Source organism: Somniosus microcephalus, chromosome 7, assembly GCF_052327205.1.
Source record: "Somniosus microcephalus isolate GS21.2 chromosome 7, FLI_Smic_1.0, whole genome shotgun sequence".
Lineage (NCBI taxonomy): Eukaryota > Metazoa > Chordata > Chondrichthyes > Squaliformes > Somniosidae > Somniosus > Somniosus microcephalus.
Genome location: NC_140993.1, coordinates 77,352,664 through 77,373,670, shown reverse-complemented (window position 1 = coordinate 77,373,670; position 21,007 = coordinate 77,352,664). Strand labels below are relative to the sequence as shown.

At 45.6% G+C, this 21,007-nt stretch overlaps 1 protein-coding gene across 1 annotated transcript in view; it reads left to right on the top strand.

Moving 5' to 3' along the window:
- The first annotated feature begins 4,348 nt into the window (after positions 1 to 4,348).
- The window catches only part of LOC147114741 (neural-cadherin-like), a 40,717-nt gene continuing 24,058 nt past the window's right edge, over positions 4,349 to 21,007 (top strand). Inside the window, exons 1-4 of the mRNA XM_085992634.1 lie at positions 4,349 to 4,468; positions 5,906 to 6,033; positions 7,623 to 7,746; positions 9,090 to 9,270. Of these exons, the coding sequence (XP_085848760.1) occupies positions 5,915 to 6,033; positions 7,623 to 7,746; positions 9,090 to 9,270 (424 nt within the window). The 5' untranslated portion in view covers positions 4,349 to 4,468; positions 5,906 to 5,914. The remainder of the gene's footprint in view (positions 4,469 to 5,905; positions 6,034 to 7,622; positions 7,747 to 9,089; positions 9,271 to 21,007) is intronic.

Here is a 21,007-nt window from a genome sequence, read left to right as displayed (position 1 = left end):
CCGCTCATGAGGTGTAGTATTTGTGGCTGTAGAAAGCAGGGACCGTATAGAGTGCAATGCATCCGGAAGCACTGTTTCCCATTGCTGGTCTGGTAGGCCCCGAGATCTTAAAGCGAGACGTATGGAATTCCAGATGATACCGTTATACCTCTCTACCTGCCCATTTCCGATGGGATGGTATGGTGTTGTTTTGCTTGTAGCAATTCCCCGTTCTGAGAGGTAGTCCTTGAGTTCCCTCGACATAAAGGATGGACCCCGATCTGAGTGAATATAAGCCGGCATGCCACAGAGAGAAAATACCTGCTCAAGGCAGCAGATTACGGTGGACGCCAGCATATTGGAGCAGGGGAAGGCAAACGGAAAACGTGAATATTCGTCGATCATGGCGAGCAAATATGTGTTCCGAGTTGAAGAGGGCACTGGGCCCTTAAAATCGATGCTAAGTCGTTGCATCGGTTGGGTTGCATGTATGAGTATACCATCTGAGGGGCGGAAGAACTGAGGTTTTAATTCCGCACAAAGCCGGCATTCTGAGCATATTTTCTTTACATCTCCAGTGGAAAAAGGGAGATTCCGTGATCGTACGAAATGTAGCATGCGCGTAACGCCAGGATGGCACAAACCATTGTGGACATCCATGAGGGTGGAGGATGACATAGTGGAGCAGAATGCCCGTGTGAGGGTGTCCGGGGCCACATTCTCCTTGCCAGGCCGATAGAGAATGGTATAACCAAAAGAGGCCAGTTCCATCCTCCAAAGTTGTATTTTATTATTCTTAATTTTGGTTCGTTTTCGATTATCGAGCATGAAGGCGACTGATCGTTGGTCCGTGATCAATGTAAAGTGCTGGCGAGCTAGAAAATGGTTCCACTTCCGTACTGCGTCTATGATGGCTGTGGCTTCTTTCTCAACCGGAGGATAATGTAGCTCGGCACCTTGTAAGGTCCTGGACATAAATGCTACAGGACGACCTTCCTGATTCAGAGTAGCCGAGATCGCCACCTCCGAGGCATCACATTCAACCACGAAAGGGAGATTCTCATCAATGGAGTGAAGAGCCGCTTTCTCCAACTGTTTTTTGAGAAGGTTAAAGGCTGCAACAGCCGTTGTTCCCAGTGGAAATGATCTAGCATGCAGCAAGGGTTGGATTTTGTCCGAAAAATGAGGAATCCATTTAGCGTAGTATGCAAACAGACCGAGAGCCCGACGTAAAGAAGCCGGATTCTTAGGTGACGGGAGCTCTTGGAGCGGGCGAAGTCTTTCTGGGTCTGGCTTAATGATACCATTGCCTACGCAGTAGCCAAGGATGTTGATGGTCGGTTGCGACTCAACAGATTTGGATTCATTCAGGGTCAAATTACGGCGATGGAGGGCATCCCGAAATTTTTGGAGGTTGGAGTCGTGTTCCTGTTGATCGTGACCTGCAATGGTAATGTTATCAAGATAGGGAAAAGTGTCCCTTAGGTTTTCCTGCTTAACCAGGCCATCCATTGCCCGTTGAAAGACAGCCACTCCATTAGTAACCCCGAATGGGAGGCGACGAAATTGGTACAGCCGTCCATTAGCCTCAAAGGCTGTGTACTGCTTATCTGAGACCTTCAAGGGTAACTGATGATAGGCACTTTTTAAATCGTAAGTTGAGAACACTTTGTATTCGGCCAGTTTATTAACCATATCATCAATGCGTGGCAATGGGTAGGCGTCCAAGTCGGTATATTGATTGATGGTTTGCGAATAATCGATGCATAGTCGCTGTTTGTGAGGTTTTAGAGGGTTCTTGACAATGACGACTTGAGCCCGCCAGGGCGACGAACATGGTTCAATGATATCCTCTGCTAGAAGTCGAGAGATTTCAGCCGCAATAAAAGATTGGTCTTCCTGATTAAAGCGCCGCGATTTCGTTATTATCGGTTGGCATTGAGGCGGAATACTGGCAAATAATGAGGGTTCATCAAGTGAAGCTGCTGATAATGCACAAAATGGTAATTTAGACGGTATATTAGAAATAGTAAGTCCGGGTTTGGATCCACCAAACTCAATGGTGAGTTTCTTATGCTGTTTTTGGAAGTCCAGTCCTAAGAGGAGATCACTACATAAGTCCTTGAGCACCGAAAGTCGGGTGGAGGGATACATACGACCATGAAGTGTCATATCAACAACACAAAAGCCGGAGATTCTGGTATTAAGTGATGACTGGGCCATCGCAATTGCCTGGTCCGATGGGAAGACATGTAGTTTCAATTTCGCAACAATCTGTTCCTTAATGAAACTATCAGTACTTCCTGAGTCAATTAAGGCATCTAAGGTATGCCCTTTAATTGAAATTTTTGTGGCAGCATGAGACAGGTTCTGTGGGCAAGCAGCTGTAATTGGTGTCGTTGCACAGAGAGTGGCTAAAACTCTCGGTGTGCTTCTTCGGGAGAGAGCTCGAGAGGAAGCTTGATAGGTCCTAGCTGGAGCATCTTGATAGGCCCTAATTGGGGCAGTTCGGTAGGCCTTAGCTGGATTGGCCCTCGTAGAGGCCCTTGATAGGCAAACTTTAGCAAAGTGTCCTTTTTTCCCGCAATAACTGCAGATTGCATTGCGAGCAGGGCAGGTTTTCCTAGGGTGAAAAGCATCTCCACAAAAGAAGCATTCCTTCCTAGATTGCCAAGAGGCTGCTAAAGTGGGGTCGTCCTCCTCTTCTTCATCAGAATTATCAGAATTAGATTCCCCCATGATAGGGTTCACCTGAGACCGCTTGAATTGTCTGGTTGCAGCTACAGCAGCAGATCGAGATCTGGGCAGCTGATAGAGGTCTGCATTTCTCTTTGCCAAATCCAGTGAACAAGCTAGGTCAAAAGCTTTTTGTAGCTCAAGTGTTTTACTTTCTAGTAGACGCTGGCGTATAAATGGAGAGGCAATCCCGCAGATGAAAGCATCACGAATCATTTCTTGGCGGTACAGCTCAGCTGAGGCTGCCTGGAAGTTACAATCTATGCTGAGCCTGCGAAGTTCTTGCAGGAATTCGTCAATTGATTCCCCTGGCCCTTGTCGGGCTGTGGCCAGTAGATGTCTAGCATAGACCTCATTTGGGGTCTTGGCATACAGTTTCTTAAGTGCCCGAATCACCTCATCGTAATTATCCCATTCATCAACATATTCGAACACTTTTGGGGTCACATAATTGATAAGTATCTTCAATCTAGCAGGAGCATCCACTTCACATTCATCCAGAAAATTCTCAAAAGTACGGTACCAATGCTTCCATACCCTGCCAGCTGCTGGTGCATTCGGGTCCAAGTCCAGACGAATAGGTCTAAGGATTTTCTCCATGATGGGTGGTTCCCTGGATCCTTAATTCCGAGTTTGTCCGAAGGTCTTGTATTCGTGAGTGTAAATACTAAGTTACTTAAATTGATGTAAGAAAAAGGAGGCTTACCATCAAGTAACTTTAAAGTAAGCTTTAAGTAACTTATAAACACACTATATACAAGAGAGGTCTTTACCATGCCTCTGGTAGAAGCCTCTTCCAATACTGAACAGACCAGTATTTATACCAGTCCAACAGGAAGTGACACATGACAGGAAGTGAGGTATGTACACAGTTCATAGTTCACAGTTCACAGTTCACAGGAAGTGATGACATAACTTCCCGGAAGTTATTATTTTTATCACAGTATGAATGTCGGGCACAGAAGGAATATGAAATTCCATTTTATGAATATTTTATAATTATAGAACATAATTCAACCAGATTTTTTTTTTTACTAGCCTTAAACTTGATAACTTTTTAATATTTGGTTTCATTCTGAATTTCTCCCCATGCCTTTTCCTCCGAAAAGTTGTGAATCTTGATGGGTTATAGTTCCTTGGACAGCAGTGGTCCTCTAATTTCTGTTGTGTCATCCTGGACAGTGAATATTGAGGATCATTAAAGCCAAACCTGGCTCCCATCCTCACCTAGTGCCCTTTCATGCAGGCTTTCAGCAGCAATAATTGGCCAGTGATCGAGTGGGAGCCCTTTTTGCGCTCCCTAATACACAAGACATTTAGCAATGACTAAGCAATAGGGTTGGAGAACTGGACAAATTCTCCATTATTCATATAGTTGGAATAAACAAGAAAAGTTCATTTACCACTCGAACCTCAATGTCCAATTTAAAAACACGTCTCAATAGTTTAGGGATTTTATCTTTTATATTTACTCTTTAGCACCATTCTTATATTTTGAGTAAACTGAATATCTCCATTTTTAATTGAGGGTAAAGCTTTTGAGCAATCAGTATTTTCTTTTCAAAATCTGAGTTTTTAAGATCTATGTCCACTCACGTTCTAAGTTGTCACTTTTTCGCCCACAGAGCTCAGGAATGGAGTTCCTTCACTCAGCATTAGCCATGGTTCAGGATCACTCCATCTCCAGTTGCCACCTGATGTCTTTGTTGCAGACCAGCATTGGCACAGGCTGGACATAATAAGTGACGGAAAGGTATGTTTGATTGTACAGGAATATTTAGAAGCAGAATTTGCTTAGGCACCAACTGATTCCTTAAATATTCATCAGTGTTTGCTTATATGAGAAGGTATTCCTGGAATTATTACTACGATGCTGAACCTGAGAGAATATCAAGCGGCAACCCAAAATTTGTAGCAAGTGCTTTTGTCCTATCTTTGTTTGGAGAGGGTGTATTGCCTACATCTTACCTTCAGAATATTTGGAAGAAGTAATTATTCAGAATATTTACTGTTTTGTGCTCATATTCAGTTTCAAACCTGACTTCATCTTTTATGGTTTTCACCTCCTCTCTGACTGCCCTCTTACTGTTGTCATACTGAGAGAAAGTTTTACTGTTGTGTTTAGCATCTGCTGCTGCTCCTTTTATCTAGAACTCCTTTTGCCTCTGATCACCCTTTCAATGTGTTTCTACATTTGCTTCATCCTGGTGAACCCTTTTCCCATTTTCCCTGCAGAATTTGTAGAGGTAATTTTTCCTCCTTAAATTTGTTTGTGAATTTATTTGTCATTCCATTTAGGGTCACACTCGTTTAGTGTAAGTTTATTGATTTTAGGTATATAGGGGGCTAAATTCGGTTGATTTGTGTCTCCCGTTAGCACCCTAAGAGGGAGGTTAGCGGTGCCGCTAACCGTTAGTGGCACTGTGCCGCCGGCGATGACGTCATCGTCGTGCGCAGCGCCCTGCTCGCACCCCAGCTGTAATATTGGGTGGCGCCCCCGACTTACCGCCAGACGCTATGTCCGCCGGGGTCAGGGCGGCGCTAGTTAAAGGAGAGGTGGCGGGCAGCCATTTTTGTTGCTGGCCGCCTGCCAGCACCTGTCCCCGTTGCTGTCCCCGGCCCCCGTGAAGCCCCCCCGCGGGGTGCCGGCTGCTCTCCGTGAGCCCGGCACTTCTCTTGAGTGCTGGGCTCATTTGCCGGCACACTCGATTCCCTGGTGGTCCAACTGGGCGCCGGGACATGCTGCACCAGGCCCCTCCCCTTTAGGTTCGCAGCACCCCAAGAGGGACGCGGGGCACTTCCAGTAGCGCCCCTCTTCCCTCTCGGGGCGCTACCTGGGAAAATCGGCCACGGGGGCACTAAAATTAGCACCCTGGCGAGGGTAGCGCCCAATTTTTACCCCATATTTATCCTATATGGTCAGCATTACTCCTTTAAAGGTGTTCCACTTGTCTTCTACTGATGTGTTGTTAAACAACCTGCCCCAAAACAAATAAATCCTTCATTTCAGTGAAATTAGCCCCTTTCAATTTATATACTTGCCTCCAGGTCTTGGGTATTCCGGATTCCCAGATAACCTTTATCATTCTGTGGTTACTGACTCCCAAGGATGACATTGTTCCCATCAAAGACTATGTGCTATACAGTAGAACATTATTCAAATAAATCTTAATTTTGAATACCGTTATAGAGAGTGAAAATGATCCTTGACCATTGCACTGGTGCTGCTGTGAACGAGAAGGAAGGCACTGGCAGAGGCTTGTCAGAAATGGACCGCAATGTCTGTGAAGTTTCTGGAGAAACCCCTGGAGAAGCGAGGTAAACAATATGATCACGTATTTTGAAGTATAATAATCCTTGGTCTGTTAAATTAGCAAACACCCCTGGATACTAGATTGCAGCATTGTACATTCAATTATTATTACATATGATTCATTTCACAGTGAAATGTCAGTGGGCCGCACTGTTCTCCATTCTCTTGCTGGAACCTTTCAGAATATCTTTGTTTCTGACTAGGAGTTACTCACCAAATGAAGCCCCAAGTATGGAGAAGTTCATTTATCATTTTTAAGATATAAATATTATATCAAATTATTCCCTCTCTACACTTTTGTTATGTAATCACATAAAGGAGTGTTGTTGCAGTTTCATGCATCCAGACAAGTGATGAATATTCCATCATACTCCTGATTTGAGCCTCATAAATGGTGGAGAGGCTTTGATGGTCTGCATCTGAGCTGCTCATTGCAGAGTACTCACCCTGCTGTTATAGCCACGGTACTGATATAACTGGTCCAGTTAAGCTTCTCTGCTCTAAGGAAAACAACCCCAGCTTCTCTAGTCTTGCCATATAACTGAAGTCCCTCATCCCTGGTAACATTCTAGTACATCATCTCTACACCCCTCTCCAAGGTCTTGACATCTTTCCTGCAGTGCAGTGCCCAGAATTGGGCACGATACTCCAGTTGAGGCTTAACCAGTGATTTATAAAAGTATTCTAATGGAGAAAAAAAGGAAAAGTGGAAAACAGAAGGGAGCCAAGGAGAGTGAGGCAGCATCAAAGGAAACATGAGGCCAACTCACTATTACCCCTTCACAACAAGTATCCAGACACAGCAAATCTTATGGGGAACTGAGTGAGGTGCTCTGCCTTCTGTGACTTTGTTTCACTAAATAAGCCGTGGATGAGCTATACCACCATATGCACAATGACCTGATCAAGTAATAGAACAGCTCTGCACATGGTTGTAGGTAACTGTGGGCACCTTCCAAACAGCACAATGTGCACCACTTATCTGCTGTACCTCCAAAAAACTTGCTGCTATCTTAAGTTGCTTCATGCTTTTAAACTCTGCAGCAACAAGTTTCCTTCCATTCCGCCCCCCACCTCCCCACCAATAGTGCCCGCCCCCCGGCCCACAGTGATTTACTCCTGTGTTGCACAGGAGTTGCATTCTTCTCCCACTAATGCATATTAAAATGAGCTGACCCCGCGATTTTCAGCACAATTCACCAGCAAACACAGTCCTGCCTAGCTGGCATAATGGGGACACAATCCACAATGCAGAATTGTGTGGCCATTATCTTCATGGCATCATCTTTCTTAAAAGTCAAACTATTTTTTGCACTTGGAATTGTGCACAGCAGTATATAGTGGTGGCCCTACATAAAGGAAAATGGTCAAGCAGATGTACCATCTTCAGGACAATGATTTAAACACAAAGTTATGTTTGAACTGTCAAGCGAGTCAAAGGCTGGACAAGGTTGATTTGAATGTGGCATCAATTTTTTTTTTTAATGATTTTGAAACAAGGATTTTCTGTCCTGGTTTGCTTTATCCTTTCAATTTTTGTACTGTTGTTCAGATTTGCTGAGGAAACATCCTGAGCTGCTTTTTTCTCTGTCAGGTTTCTAAATGTTTACCAACCCCTTCAGTTGGGTGGACTCAAGGAGTCCGTGCCATATCGCAATGACCAAATGCGTTTCACAGGATTCATGGGCTGTATAAGGAATCTGATTGTTGATAGTAAGGTAAGCACTCTCTGCTGTGAATAGTTGCTGCTATCTCGTAACTTATTGAGGCAATGTTGGCTGAGGATTGAGACTTTCCACTTCCCTTAGGATCCTAAAAAATGTTGTGCTTTATTTGTATTTATATAAAATCAGTAATAATCTACCTTCATCCCTTTGAAAGGTACTTTTATATTACTATATATAAGGGTAGATTTTTATCTTGCCCTCCAGTCCTAAAACTGCTGTTGCGGATTAGCTGCCCATTATCGAAACTGCCTGATTTTCATTTAATTGATTTCAATGGAAATAAAATGCAGGTGGTTTGTATAAGAGGTGGACAATATGCAAGTTTAACACTCAGCTGGCAAATTGAAAATCTACCCCTGGAACACAAGAATTTTTGTGAAAAGGCCCAACAAACCCTGTCCCTTTTCCATAGATCTTCCCATCTGCTCATCTTCCCACTACACCACTGTAACTTTTTTCACTTCTCACACTAGTCATCCCAGTAACCTTTCTGAGTAAGATTGCTAATTTGCTACTGAATTGTGGACAGTTATTTTTCACTGTGGTTCAGTACTCACCAGGCATTGGATTATTGATTGCCCAAACTAACGTCAGCACTCAAACTCAAATGAGCCAATAAACAAAGGAGCTCTTTATCCCATCGGCATAAACTTGATAGGAACTTAAGCTCCAGAGATGAAAGGCGAGTGTGTTAAATTACTGGCAGCTAGCCCCTATTTTTCAAAATTGCTCTCATGCACGCTTAACCCAGCTGTTCCTAACCCCCTTCATATCAGTTTGAGTGACAGAGGTGATATTGAATCTGTCAGCTCTATCACTATACGAGCAATGGAGTCAGGCTGCAGGAGGGTGTGAGCATGTAGCTGCACTCTGCTCCGGCTGACCACACTTCACCTAGTGCTATTGTACTTGAAATTATTTTCCTTTTTAATTAGATTAGACGCTGTTCTCATTCACTCCCTCACAGGCAGTTCCAGGGTATCACTGGCAGAGACCTGGCAACAGGTCACATCCCTGCCCTCCGACTTGATGGAGAGATTGAAAGAGGGACAAGGGAGGAAAATCTAAGTTACAAAAAATTTAAATAATACCAACATCCTTGTTGGTATTCTAGAAATTCTACATGCTTGAGAGGTGAAATATTCAATCCTCGTCAATATTCATTCATGCTTATTGTAAGTGTCAATTACAATTATTTAAGATTAGATGATTTAATTTGTACCCTAAATAGTAACTGTGTTTTTAATTTGAAAAGTTTCCCATTTATATGGTGCTACAATAACATTCAAGCTTCATGTGAAAATCCTAAAGTGGCAATTTCTCTCTGACGCTAGGTGTACGACCTGGGAAATCCTGCAGAGTTCCTAAACAGCGCCCCAGGCTGCGCCGTGACTGATGGAGTCTGCCACAGCGCTGGAACATTCTCCTGTGGCATTCATGGGAAGTGTTTAGGAGAATGGGGTTCTTTCAGCTGTGACTGCAAACCAGGCTACGCTGGATACAAGTGCGACAAAGGTAACGACAGCGCTGGGAACAGCACAATGAATTATGCCATCCCTTTGTTCCTTGGGTATTGTTCCTGCTACCTGTTTCCTTTGCTTCAGTAATTTCTTCTGAAACTGATGGCCCAATTTTCAAACTGGGTGTGGATTTTTGGAGTGAGAGAAAGCAAGCAAATAATGTTGTTTTTCCAGTGCACTGTATATTAAAACACTATGCACAAAGCCTGATAATGGCACAATGCCTGGGCATCTGAAATGTTCAAGTGTGTTGCAAATCCAAACACCACCATGCAGTTTTTCTGACATCAGATTTGTTTTTGTGTATATGTGTGTGTTAGTTTATGATTTTTGTTGGAGCAGTTTAATTTTTGTGTGGATGTGTGTGTTATTTTATTATTTCTCCCCATCCCTACTCTTTAGGTCTTCCTGTATCGTACTGTGCCCAACATGACCTGTTCCCAAGTCTCTACCTGTAGCTGCCTGCTAGGAGGTGTATCAGAGCAGCTGAAATAATAGAATAATAGAAGTTTATGCACAAAAGGAGGACATACTACTCTATAGTTCTTGCACCTCTCTGTAATTTCTCTGCAAATTTGCTCCTCCATATCTATCCCGCTATTTGGTAGTCTATAAAATACACCTAGTAGTGTAATGGCACCTCTATTATTTCTTAACTCTAGCCATATAGATTCTGTCCTTGACCCCTCCAGGACATCCTCCCTCACCAGCACTGTAACATTCTCCTTAACCAATACTGCCACACCACCTCCTATCTTTCCTTCCCTATCTTTCCTGAACACCTTATAACCAGGAATATTTAATACCCAATCCTGTCCTTTTTTGAGCCAGGTCTCAGTTATTACCATATCATATTCCCATGTGGCTATTTGTGCCTGTAGCTCATTTACCTTGTTTACTACGCTTCGTGTGTTCACATACATACACTGTAAACCCATCTTAGACCATCCTGTATTCTCTCTTAGTTGTGAAAGGATAATTACTAGTCCTAGCCCCTTTAGGGCTACCCCGGATCAGGCGTATTCCTCAGATATTCACTTTCAACTAACGTTTGAGGTAGCCGAATCCTAAAGATGCTTAATTGGGTCTAAAGGTCCGGACTTTCTCTCCCTAAAGGAAAGGAACAACCTGAAAATGTTACCATCCTCCAGATAGCACTTTTAATAAGTTTAGCTAGACTGTAACATTCCGGATATTATGAGGGTCTGGAAAACTCCCCCAGAATTCTACAACTCCTCACCAAAGAGTGTACAGAGATTGAGTTTGTGAGTTTGATACAGAAGTATTATGTGAGACAATTCTAAAAATATATAGATTTATTAAAGAATCGGCATATAATTTACAGTCGGTGAGTCAATCGCAACATTAACAGTTCCAAAAAGAGAAAGCTTTACAATCTTATCAGAGATCCTTACTCTCAAATCTTAACTTTGCTACAGTTTTACAGTTCTTAAAGTTTATTCAGGATATCCACCAAAATCAAATACAGTACCTTGATCCCCGAGGTACAAAGAGTTGTAGACTTACAGAGCTAGCTCTGAAGCTGAGAATCGCTTTGCCCCTTTAAGCAAGTCTATTATCCCACTTGAGAGTTCAATATTTATACCCTTTTCCAGTAGTATTTCCTTTAAGGTTTTCTGCTGATGTAAGCTAATTATCTCTAGTCATTTTTCTGCTGACCCCTGCAGTTCTTAGTCACCTCAGCTGTAGCACTACGGAACCATGTCTCTTTGCTAGGTGTTCTAAATTTATCATAAAAAATGGTGTAATCAGCAGGTGCGCTTTACTTGGTATCATTTTTATGAAGGCAGATGTTTGTTACTTTTATGTGCTCCTTTACGAGGTGTAAATTAGAACACCTTGTACCGGGTAACTATTGTCTTGTTCCCAAAGGTTCAGACTTCAGGAGCCTTTAACCTTCTGTTTCAATAAGGTTATTGATTCAGTGTCAACAACTTATCTTATCTCAATAGTCAGAATGCTATCACAGCTATTTCATCGTTAGGTTTCTAGATTTCCAAACCCAGTTTGTCATGTTTTAATAAGGCCAGAATTCTTTCATAGAATGGTGTCTTTTTCTGAATAGGTTATATGGCTTATTCCTTCACCGTTGGACCTCACCTAATACCTTATTATTTCTTACTTTAGTGCTCTCTGCCTCTCCCAATTCTTTGAGCACTTTATTTCCCCTTTCTAATGTTACAGCATGGTGCCCATCCCCTGCCAAATGAGTTAATCCCTCCCCAACAGCATTAGCAAACCGTCCCGTGAGGATATTGGTTCCGGCCCTGTTGAGGTGCAACCTGTCCGGCCTATACAGGTCCCACCTCCCCCAGAATCCGCCTCAATGCCCCAGGAATCTGAAGCCCTCCCTCCTGCACCATCTCTCCAGCCACACATTCATCTACTCTATCCTCCTATTTCTATACTCACTTGCACGTGGCACCGGGAGTAATCCGGAAATTACTACCTTTTGAGGTCCTGCTTTTTAAATCTGCCTGCAGGACCGCATTGTTCTTTCTACCTATGTCGTTGGTACCAATATGGACCACGACCTCTGGCTGTTCACCCTTCCCCCTCCAAATGTTCTGCAGCCGCTCAGTTACATCCTTGACCCTGGCAACTGGGAGGCAACATATCATCCTGGAGTCATGTCTGCAGCCGCAGTAACGCCTGTTTGCTCCCCTAACTATCGAATCCCCTACCACTATTGCTCTCCCACTCTTCTTCCTCCCCCCCGTACAGCTGAGACATCCGTGGTGCCGCGGACTTGGCTTTGGCTGTACTCCCCAGAGGAACCATTGCCCTCACCAGTACTCTGAACCGAATACTGGTTGGAGAGCGAGATACACTCAGGGGACTCCTGTACTACCTGTCTAGTCCTCCTTCTCTGTCTGGCGGTCACCCATTCCCTCTCTGCCTGCGCACTCCTTATCTGTGGGGTGACCACCTCTTGAAACGTGCTAGCCACGAAGCTCTCAGCCTCATGGATACACTGCAGTGATGCCAACTTCTGCTCAAGCTCCAAAACCCGGAGCTCGAGCTCCTCCAGCAGACGATACCTCTTGCACATGTGGTTGTCCAGGACACGGGAAGTGTCCTGGATTTCCCACATGGCACAGGATGTGCATTCCGTGGGACTGAGCTGCCCTGCCATGCCTCTATTTAATAGACTATTAACTAACTTACAGAAACTTAAGACTAAGATGCATCTGATTCAAGTTATTAATATAATATAACAGTAACTAATTTAATATACTATTAACTGTTACTAATCTTCAAGTTCCTGCTTAATTCCTCGCCAGCTATTTAACCCCGGCCCCTAACTTGAAGAGCAAAAAAATCCGATGTGACCTTTACCAACCAATCAGTTACCAGCTATCCTGTGATGTCACTCCTGGATTTTATTTTTCTCTCTCCTCTCTGTTCCCGACCAGGTTCGCTGCTCTGCGAGTCTGGGGCTTCTCCCCGCCACTCCTTATATCTGCCTCTCCCATTAAAGAGGTTGTTTGGCGAACTGACCTCTACCATGCGGAGGCTGAATGCCAACTCTTTGACACCTCTTCTTACCTCCCCCTGGACCATGACCCCACTACCAAACATCAAGCCATTGTTTCCAAGACTGTCACTGACCTCATCTCCTCTGGAGATCTTCCCTCCATGGCTGTCAACCTCATAGTCTACCTCCTTCCCAAGATCCACAAACAGGGCTGCCCTGGTAGACCCATCATTTCAGCCTGTTCTTGCCCCATGGAACTGATTTCTTCCTATCTCGACTAATTTTTCTCTTCCCATCTACATTTGCGACTCTTCCGACGCCCGATGCCACTTTAACAGTTTCCAGGCCCCAACCGTCTTCTTTTCATTATGGATGTCCAATCCCTCTACACCTCCATCCCCCACCAGGATGGCCTGAGGGCGCTCTGATTCTTCCTTGAACAGGGGCCCAACTAGTCCCCATCCACCACCACTCTCCTCCGCCTGGCTGAACTTGTTCTCACATTGAACAACTTCTCCTTTGATTCCACTCACATCCTCCAAATTAAAGGTGTTGCTATGGGAACCCGCATTGGTCCGAGCTATGCCTGCCTTTTTGTGGGATATGTGGAACATTCTTTGTTCCAGTCCTACTTGGGTCCCCTCCCTCACCTCTTTTTCCGGTACAGTGATGACTGTATCGGTGCCGTTTCCTGCTCTCGCCCTGGACTGGAAATTTTAATTCACTTCCAATTTCCACCCTTCACATCGTCCATCTCCGACTCTTCCCTTCCCTTCCTTGACTTATCTGTCTACATTTCTGGGGATAGGCTATTGACAAACATTCACTATAAGCCCACTGACTCCCCACAGCTACCTGGACTACACTTCCTCCCACCCCGCTTCCTGTAAGGACTCTATGCCATTCTCCCAGTTTTTCCATCGCCGCCGCATCTGTTCTGACAATGCCACCTTTCACACGAGTGCTTCCGATATGTCTTCCTTTTTCTTCAACTGAGGATTCCTCTCTACCATGGTTGACACGACCCTTGACCGTGTCCATTCTATTTCCCGCACTTCTGCTTTCACCCCTTCCTCTCCCTCCTGGAACCACGATAGGGTTCCCCTTGTCCTCACCTTTCACCCCATCAGCCTCCACATTCAATGGATCATCCTCCGCCATTTCCACAACCTCCAGTGTGATCCTACCACCAAACAGATCTTCCCCTCCCCTCTCCTTTCGGCATTCCGAAGGGAGCACTCCCTCCACGACACCCTTGTCCACTCCTCTATCGCCCCCAACACCCCTTCTCTCAGCACCTTCCCGTGTAAGTGCAGGAGATACAACACTTGCCCTTTTCCCTCCTCCCTTTCCACTGTCCAGGGCCCCAAACCCTCCTTCCAGGTGAAACAGCGATTTACTTGTACTTCTTGCAATTTAATATACAGTATTCGCTGCTCACGATGCGGTCTCCTCTACATTGGGGAGACCAAACGCAGGTTGGGTGACCGCTTTGTGGAACACCTCTGTTCTGTCCGTAAGTGTGACCCCAAGCTTCTGGTCGCCTATCACTTTAATTCTCCGCTTCACTCCCACTCTGATCTCTCCATCCTCTGCCTCTTACACTGTTCCAATGAAGCTCAGTGTAAGCTCGAGGAACAGCACCTTATCTTTCGATTCGGCACTTTACAGCCTCCTGGACTCAACATCGAGTTCAACAATTTCAGATCATAACCTCTGCCCTTATATTTTTTTAAATATTTTTTTTTTCTCTCATGTTTTTCTCTCAGCTGTTGATGATTCTGCCATTGCCATTTACACCTCATCTAGAGTCATCTTTTGTGTCTTAACTTGTCCCATTACATCTCCTTTTGCCTTGCACCATCATCCCTTTTGTCTTTTAATCTCTCCTGCCTTCCATCCTATCACAGACCTTCCCTTTTGTTCTTCCCTCCCCTCCCCCCTCTCCCTGCCCCTACACCTGCTTAAAAATCTGTTACATCTCCAACTTTTTCCAGTTCTGACGAAGGGTCGTTGACCTGAAACATTAACTCTGTTTTTCTCTCTCCGCGGATGCTGCCTGACTTGCTGAGTGTTGCCAGCATTGTCTGTTGTTATTCTGGCTCTCCTCTCTGTTCCCAACTAGGTTTGCTGCTCTGCAGGTGATGGGCTCGATTCACCCCTTGCTGGCGGAGTAGTAGCAGGAAGGCACTTCTGCCCGCCACCCTGACCCCACCATAATCCCGACCCGTTCTTCTGGGTCAGGGCTCATTTGTCATGTGGGGTGGGCCCCCAGCAGGATCCACACCACCAAGAGCGAACACGCTGCTACCAACCCTGAAAATTCTGCTGACACCACCACTACAGCACCTGTAGAGGCAGCCGGGGACTTAAAGGGGTGGAGGAGCACCGAGAGGAAATTATTTTAGGCCTTGGCTGAGATCGAGGCCCCAAAAAGAGTTGGTGGTTAGGGTTGTTATGAAGGGGAAGTGTTGTGTATGTACCTTTAAGGGAATAACTGGTCTCAGACTGCAGTACCGGCAGTGACCACCCCTGTATATAAGGCGCTAGCAACCTTCTGTAGTTTCAGTTTCCCGATTATAACAAGTCTTTACTGAATGGAGACAATCAACTCCTGCTGTCCGTGTCTCAATTATACACGGACATAATATTGGCGACGAGCAGATACGAACTTACCTACAGTCTGCACCACCTCTTGGGATCCATTCCTGAAGCGAAGTGAGCAGAGGTCGAGGCCAGAAGGAAGAAAGAAGCAGTAGAAACGGACGTCGACCGTGGGCATCCGCCCCTGAGTCAGCGGAGTTGAAGATTGCAGGAGAAGCTGTCGAGAGCGGGGCTTGGTTCCTGTTGACGGTGCTTCAGCTAATCGGGCTGGTGGCAGGTAGTACACTGATCCTTCCTGGGCTGCGGCGGTCTAGAACTCGAGCGGGTGGCTTGCAACGGGGCCGAGCAGCGTTGTCGGGAAGAGGAGAGAGAGAGAGGGTGGAGCACACAGGGCGCGGCTGGTGCTACGAAGCCGGGCAGCATACGGACCCGAGAAGAGGGAGGCAAGAGTCCCACAGGGTTGTTCCACGACGGGAAAATAATTTAAAAAATATATATATATTAAACGCGCAGAAAACCGCGAGGAGCTGCAGGTTGCAATGGAAACCGCGGAAAGCAGCGCTAGCAACAGCGGAGAAGAAGGCAAAGCGCGGGAGGCGCCATCTTAATCCAGCGGGTAAGAAGGCAAAGCGCGGGAGGCGCCATCTTAATCCAGCGGGGAAGAAGGCAAAGCGCGGGAGGCGCCATTTTGTTAAATCGGGGAAGAAGGCAAAGCGCGGGAGGCGCCATTTTAGATTTCCAAGATGCCGAAGACTGGCTGTATCACTGCCTTTGATAATGCAATAGAGGACTGGACCACGTATGTGGAAAGAGTCGAGGTATATTGCGAGGCAAACGAAATAGCCGATGAAAAAAAGGCATCGGTACTGTTAAACTTAATGGGCGCAAGAACGTACGGCCTATTGCGGGACCTGATTACTCCAGCCAAACCGAAGACGAAGAGTTTTAACGAAATTGTTGCTATCCTACAGGAACACCTAAACCCTGCACCGCTACTGATAGCAGAAAGATTTAAATTCCACAGGAGTACTCAGCATAAAGATGAGAGCAATGCTGAGTACCTTACGGAACTACGCAAGCTATCAAAGCACTGCCAGTTCGGAGCAGGACTGGCAGATACCCTATGGGACAAATTTGTCTGTGGACTCCTGAATGAAGGAACACAGAAGAAGTTACTCTCCGAGAAAGAGCTCACGCTAGATAGGGCTTTCAGCGTGGCAGTATCGTATGAAGCAGCAGCCAGGGGAGCTGCGGAAATACAACAAAAGCCACAGGAATACGGCACCCACGAAATGACACGGGGATTTGCAAAATGTTATCGCTGCGGCAGAACTAACCATGACCAGAAGGACTGCTGGTCCAAGGACAAAATATGCAGGCAATGCGGAAAGATGGGACACATTGCACGAGTTTGCAGGTCTGGGAAGAAGACCAACAACAACAAAAAGGCTACTAAGGAACCATACAAGAAAGTACAAAAGATGACGGACAGTAGTTCCGAAGACCAGATGAGCGATAGTGAATCCGGGAACAAGAGACTAAGCTGTCTCAAACTTCACAGTGTAATCGCAAAAGAGGATCACCGAACCATTTGGGTCACCCTCACGATAGCAGGGTCCCAAGTTAAAATGGAATTGGATACAGGATCGGCGCTAACCGTCATGAATCGACGAGACTATGAGCGGCTATTCTCACACATACCCTTGAGAGAGACATCCATCGTCTTGACGATGTATACGGGGCAAAAAGTATACCCCAGAGGAAAAATAAGGGTGCCTGTCGAATACAACGGTAAGACAATACGGAAATTGTATCTCTACATACTGCAAGATGGTGGACCACCGTTATTGGGATGTGAATGGATCAGAAAGATAAGCTTAGATTGGCACTCCATTCAGGCAATGACGGTGGATGGTAAAATAGATGATGACGTCACTCCTGGACGATTGTCAACAATCTTAGCTAACGCCAAAGAGGTATTTCAACAAGAACTGGGCACTCTTAAAGGCGTAACCGCCTCGATAAAAATAGAAGAGAATGGAATTCCCAAGTTTTTCAAAGCAAGACCGGTACCATATGCAATTCGCCCAGCTGTCGAGGCAGAGCTGGAGAATCTGGAGAATGCAGGCGTGTTGTCTAAGGTAGACTGGAGCGAGTGGGCGACACCCATCGTTCCTGTCACGAAGAAAACGTTAAAACAATAAGTCTGAGGAGCCAAGGAAGGTTCGCATCTGTGGGGACTTCAAGGTGACGGTGAACCCAGTCCTTCACACAGTACAATATCCTCTTCCGAGGATAGAAGACATCTTCGCCTCACTATCTGGAGGGAAGCGTTTTACAAAAATTGACCTAGCACAAGCGTATTTGCAGATGGAGGTTGAAGAATCCTCTAGGAAGTATCTCACGATAAACACTCACAAAGGTCTTTACCAGTATAATCGACTGGTATTCGGAGTAGCATCAGCGATGGAACAAGTCCTGCAAGGGATTCCGGGGACTCAGTGTTACTTGGATGACATCCTAGTGACAGGTGAAGATGACAGTGAACACCTTAACAACCTAGAACAGGTGCTCACTAGACTACGGGAACATGGGCTACGAGCCAACCGCCCCAAGTGCGAGTTTTTTAAGAAACAGATATCGTATTGTGGCCACGTGATTGATGAAGAGGGGTTACATAAGTCCCCTGACAAAATTGAAGCGGTTGTTCAGGCCCCAGCGCCTGAAAATGTGTCGCAACTGAGGTCATTCCTCGGATTGGTGAATTACTACCATAAGTTTTTACCGAATTTGTCCACAATTCTGCACCCACTGAACGCCCTACTACGAACGGGAGTAGCATGGAAATGGAGCAATGACTGTAAGCGGGCCTTTCAGAAGAGTAAGGACTTAATCACTTCAAGAGAAGTATTGGCTCACTGCAACCCGTCGCTACCGATAAGACTGGCGTGTGATGCGTCTCCCTATGGCATTGGGGCGGTACTGTCACATAAGTTCCTTGATGGTTTAGAGAGGCCGATAGCTTTTGCGTCACGCTCGTTAACTTCAGCCGAGCGTAACTACGCCCAGATTGACAGTGAGGCCCTCAGCCTAGTGTGGGGGGTGAAGAAGTTCAATCACTACTTGCACGGTCAAAAATTTACTCTACTAACTGATCATCAATCTCTTGTCTCCATTTTCAACCCTCAGAAGGGCGTACTGATAATGACAGCACAACGGCTACAGAGGTGGTCCCTTTTCCTAGGGGCACACCAATATGACATTGAGTACAAAGGAACTAAACAGCATGGGAATGCTGATGGATTGTCGCGCCTACCGTTGCCGACGGTGGAAGAAGAACTTGCAGTGGATCCAATGGAGATATTCCACTTGACCATAGTCGAATGTCTCCCTGTGACGAATGCAAACATAGAAAAGGAAACATGAAATGACCCGACACTATCCCGGGTCTATGATTTAACGGTGAAGGGATGGCCAGCACATGGCGAACCACTGCTGCCAGCATTCTCGCCGAGAAGAGAACAGCTGTCAGTGTGCAGAGGAACCTTGATGTGTGGATCCAGAGTAGTAATTCCACCCAAATTGAAGGATAGAGTGCTCAATGAGCTTCATGAGGGTCATCTGGGAGGGGTAAAAATGAAGAACTTAGCCAGAGCGTTTGTGTGGTGGCTGGGAATCGATAGAGAAATCGAAGAGATGACCAAGAGCTGTACAGGATGCCAGAAGGTCCAAAACGCCCCACCACAAGCCCCTCTACATCCATGGGAGTGGCCCTCATCTCCATGGCAAAGGGTACACATTGATTTTGCTGGTCCCTTCATGGACTCGATGTTTTTAATTGCGGTGGATGCACATTCAAAGTGGCCAGAGGTAATAAAAATGTCCTCAACCACCACAGAAAAAACTATCTTACGAACCATATTCGCCAGGAATGGGCTGCCTGAACAGATTTGCTCTGACAATGGACCACAGTTTGTGTCTGAAGAGTTCCGGAGGTTCTTAAAGAACAATGGTGTTAAGCATTACACATCTGCCCCATATCATCCAGCCACTAATGGATTGGCCGAGAGGTTTGTTCAAACATTCAAGAAGGCTATCAAGGCAATGTGTAATGAAGATATACCCCTACAACACAAGGTGGACAACTTCTTGTTTGCCTACCGGAATGCGACACATGCGGTTACCAACCAAACTCCAGCCATGATGTTCTTCAATCGAAGACTATGATGCCGCTTGGATTTGGTTAAGCCAAACGTCCGAAGAGATGTGGAGAACAGGCAGTTTCAGAATATGAATGAAAGGCCGACCAGGAGTTTTAAGATAGGTCAACCAGTTTTGGCCCGGGACTACCGCACAGAGAAATGGCAGCCAGGAACGATTTGTACATGGCAAGGACCTCTCATGTATACCGTGGACGTTGGAGAGAGCATTGTAAGACGCTATGCTGACCAGATTCTAGAGTCACTGGAAAACGTCAACTCCACACCACGATCTGATACACCTGGCGATGAAACCGACGTACCAATTGCATCTACTGCAGAATCGGTGATATTGGACGCAGATGAACCAAACAACGACATTGATCCCGACTCAACCTTGCCAGAAGAACCTGATACCCCAAAGAGGCGTTATCCAGACAGAATCAGGAAGCCTCCTCAAAGACTGAACTTATAATTGCTTAACCTCAACCAATGTATCTAGCAACTGTAATTGTGATTGTAATTAGTTATCATTTAGTTGTTAAATGAATGTTATGTACTGTTTATCTAAAAGAGGAGGAATTGTTGTGTATGTACCTTTAAGTGAATAACTGGTCTCAGACTGCAGTACCGGCAGTGACCACCCCTGTATAAAAGGCGCTAGCAACCTTCTGTAGTTTCAGTTTCCCGATTGTCTCCATTCAGTAAAGACTTGTTATAATCAACTCCTGCTGTCCGTGTCTCAATTATACACGGACATAATAGGAAGGAGCCCACGACTATGTCCTCTCCCTCTGTGCAGTGACTTGGAGGCTTACTGCAGCTACCCCTGGGATCTTTTACCGCCACCTTTCTCCTAGTGTTCATGGAGATAATGGCAGTACACAGGGAAATGGAGTGGCTTGCAAGGACCTGCCTCCAAGCTGGCACTTTCATACAGCAAGCAGGAAAGAGGCAGCCGGCAGCCATCCTGGCAGAAGCGAGGGAGGAGATTGAGGTTGGGGCAGGGATATGGCATTCGGCCTCGCTGCCTAATTTTGCCCTGTTTTCCGTCCCTTTCCTGTCCGATTTCAGGCAGGGTGGCAGAGGAGAATTGAGGCCAAGTATCTATTCCATCTGTGTTTGTTGTATCAGGCTGACAGAGGTTACAGTGTCATCTCTGCAGCAAACATGAATAACAGCAGTTCTTGTACTGCTATTTGGAAACAGTGCCACCCTATGGAAAAAACTTGGAATAACAAGTTTTACAGCCGAACCTCTTTTAGAATAGGAAAGGGTAATGGGAACAAAAAAAATTAAGAAATGAGTAACAGGGCAGAAATTCCTGTTGACGGCAACGACAGCATAACTTAGGCAGGATGTAATGTTCACTTGCTCTAGACCTCCACCCCTGATCCCATCTGGTTTCCTGGGGTCAGCATAATTAGAAT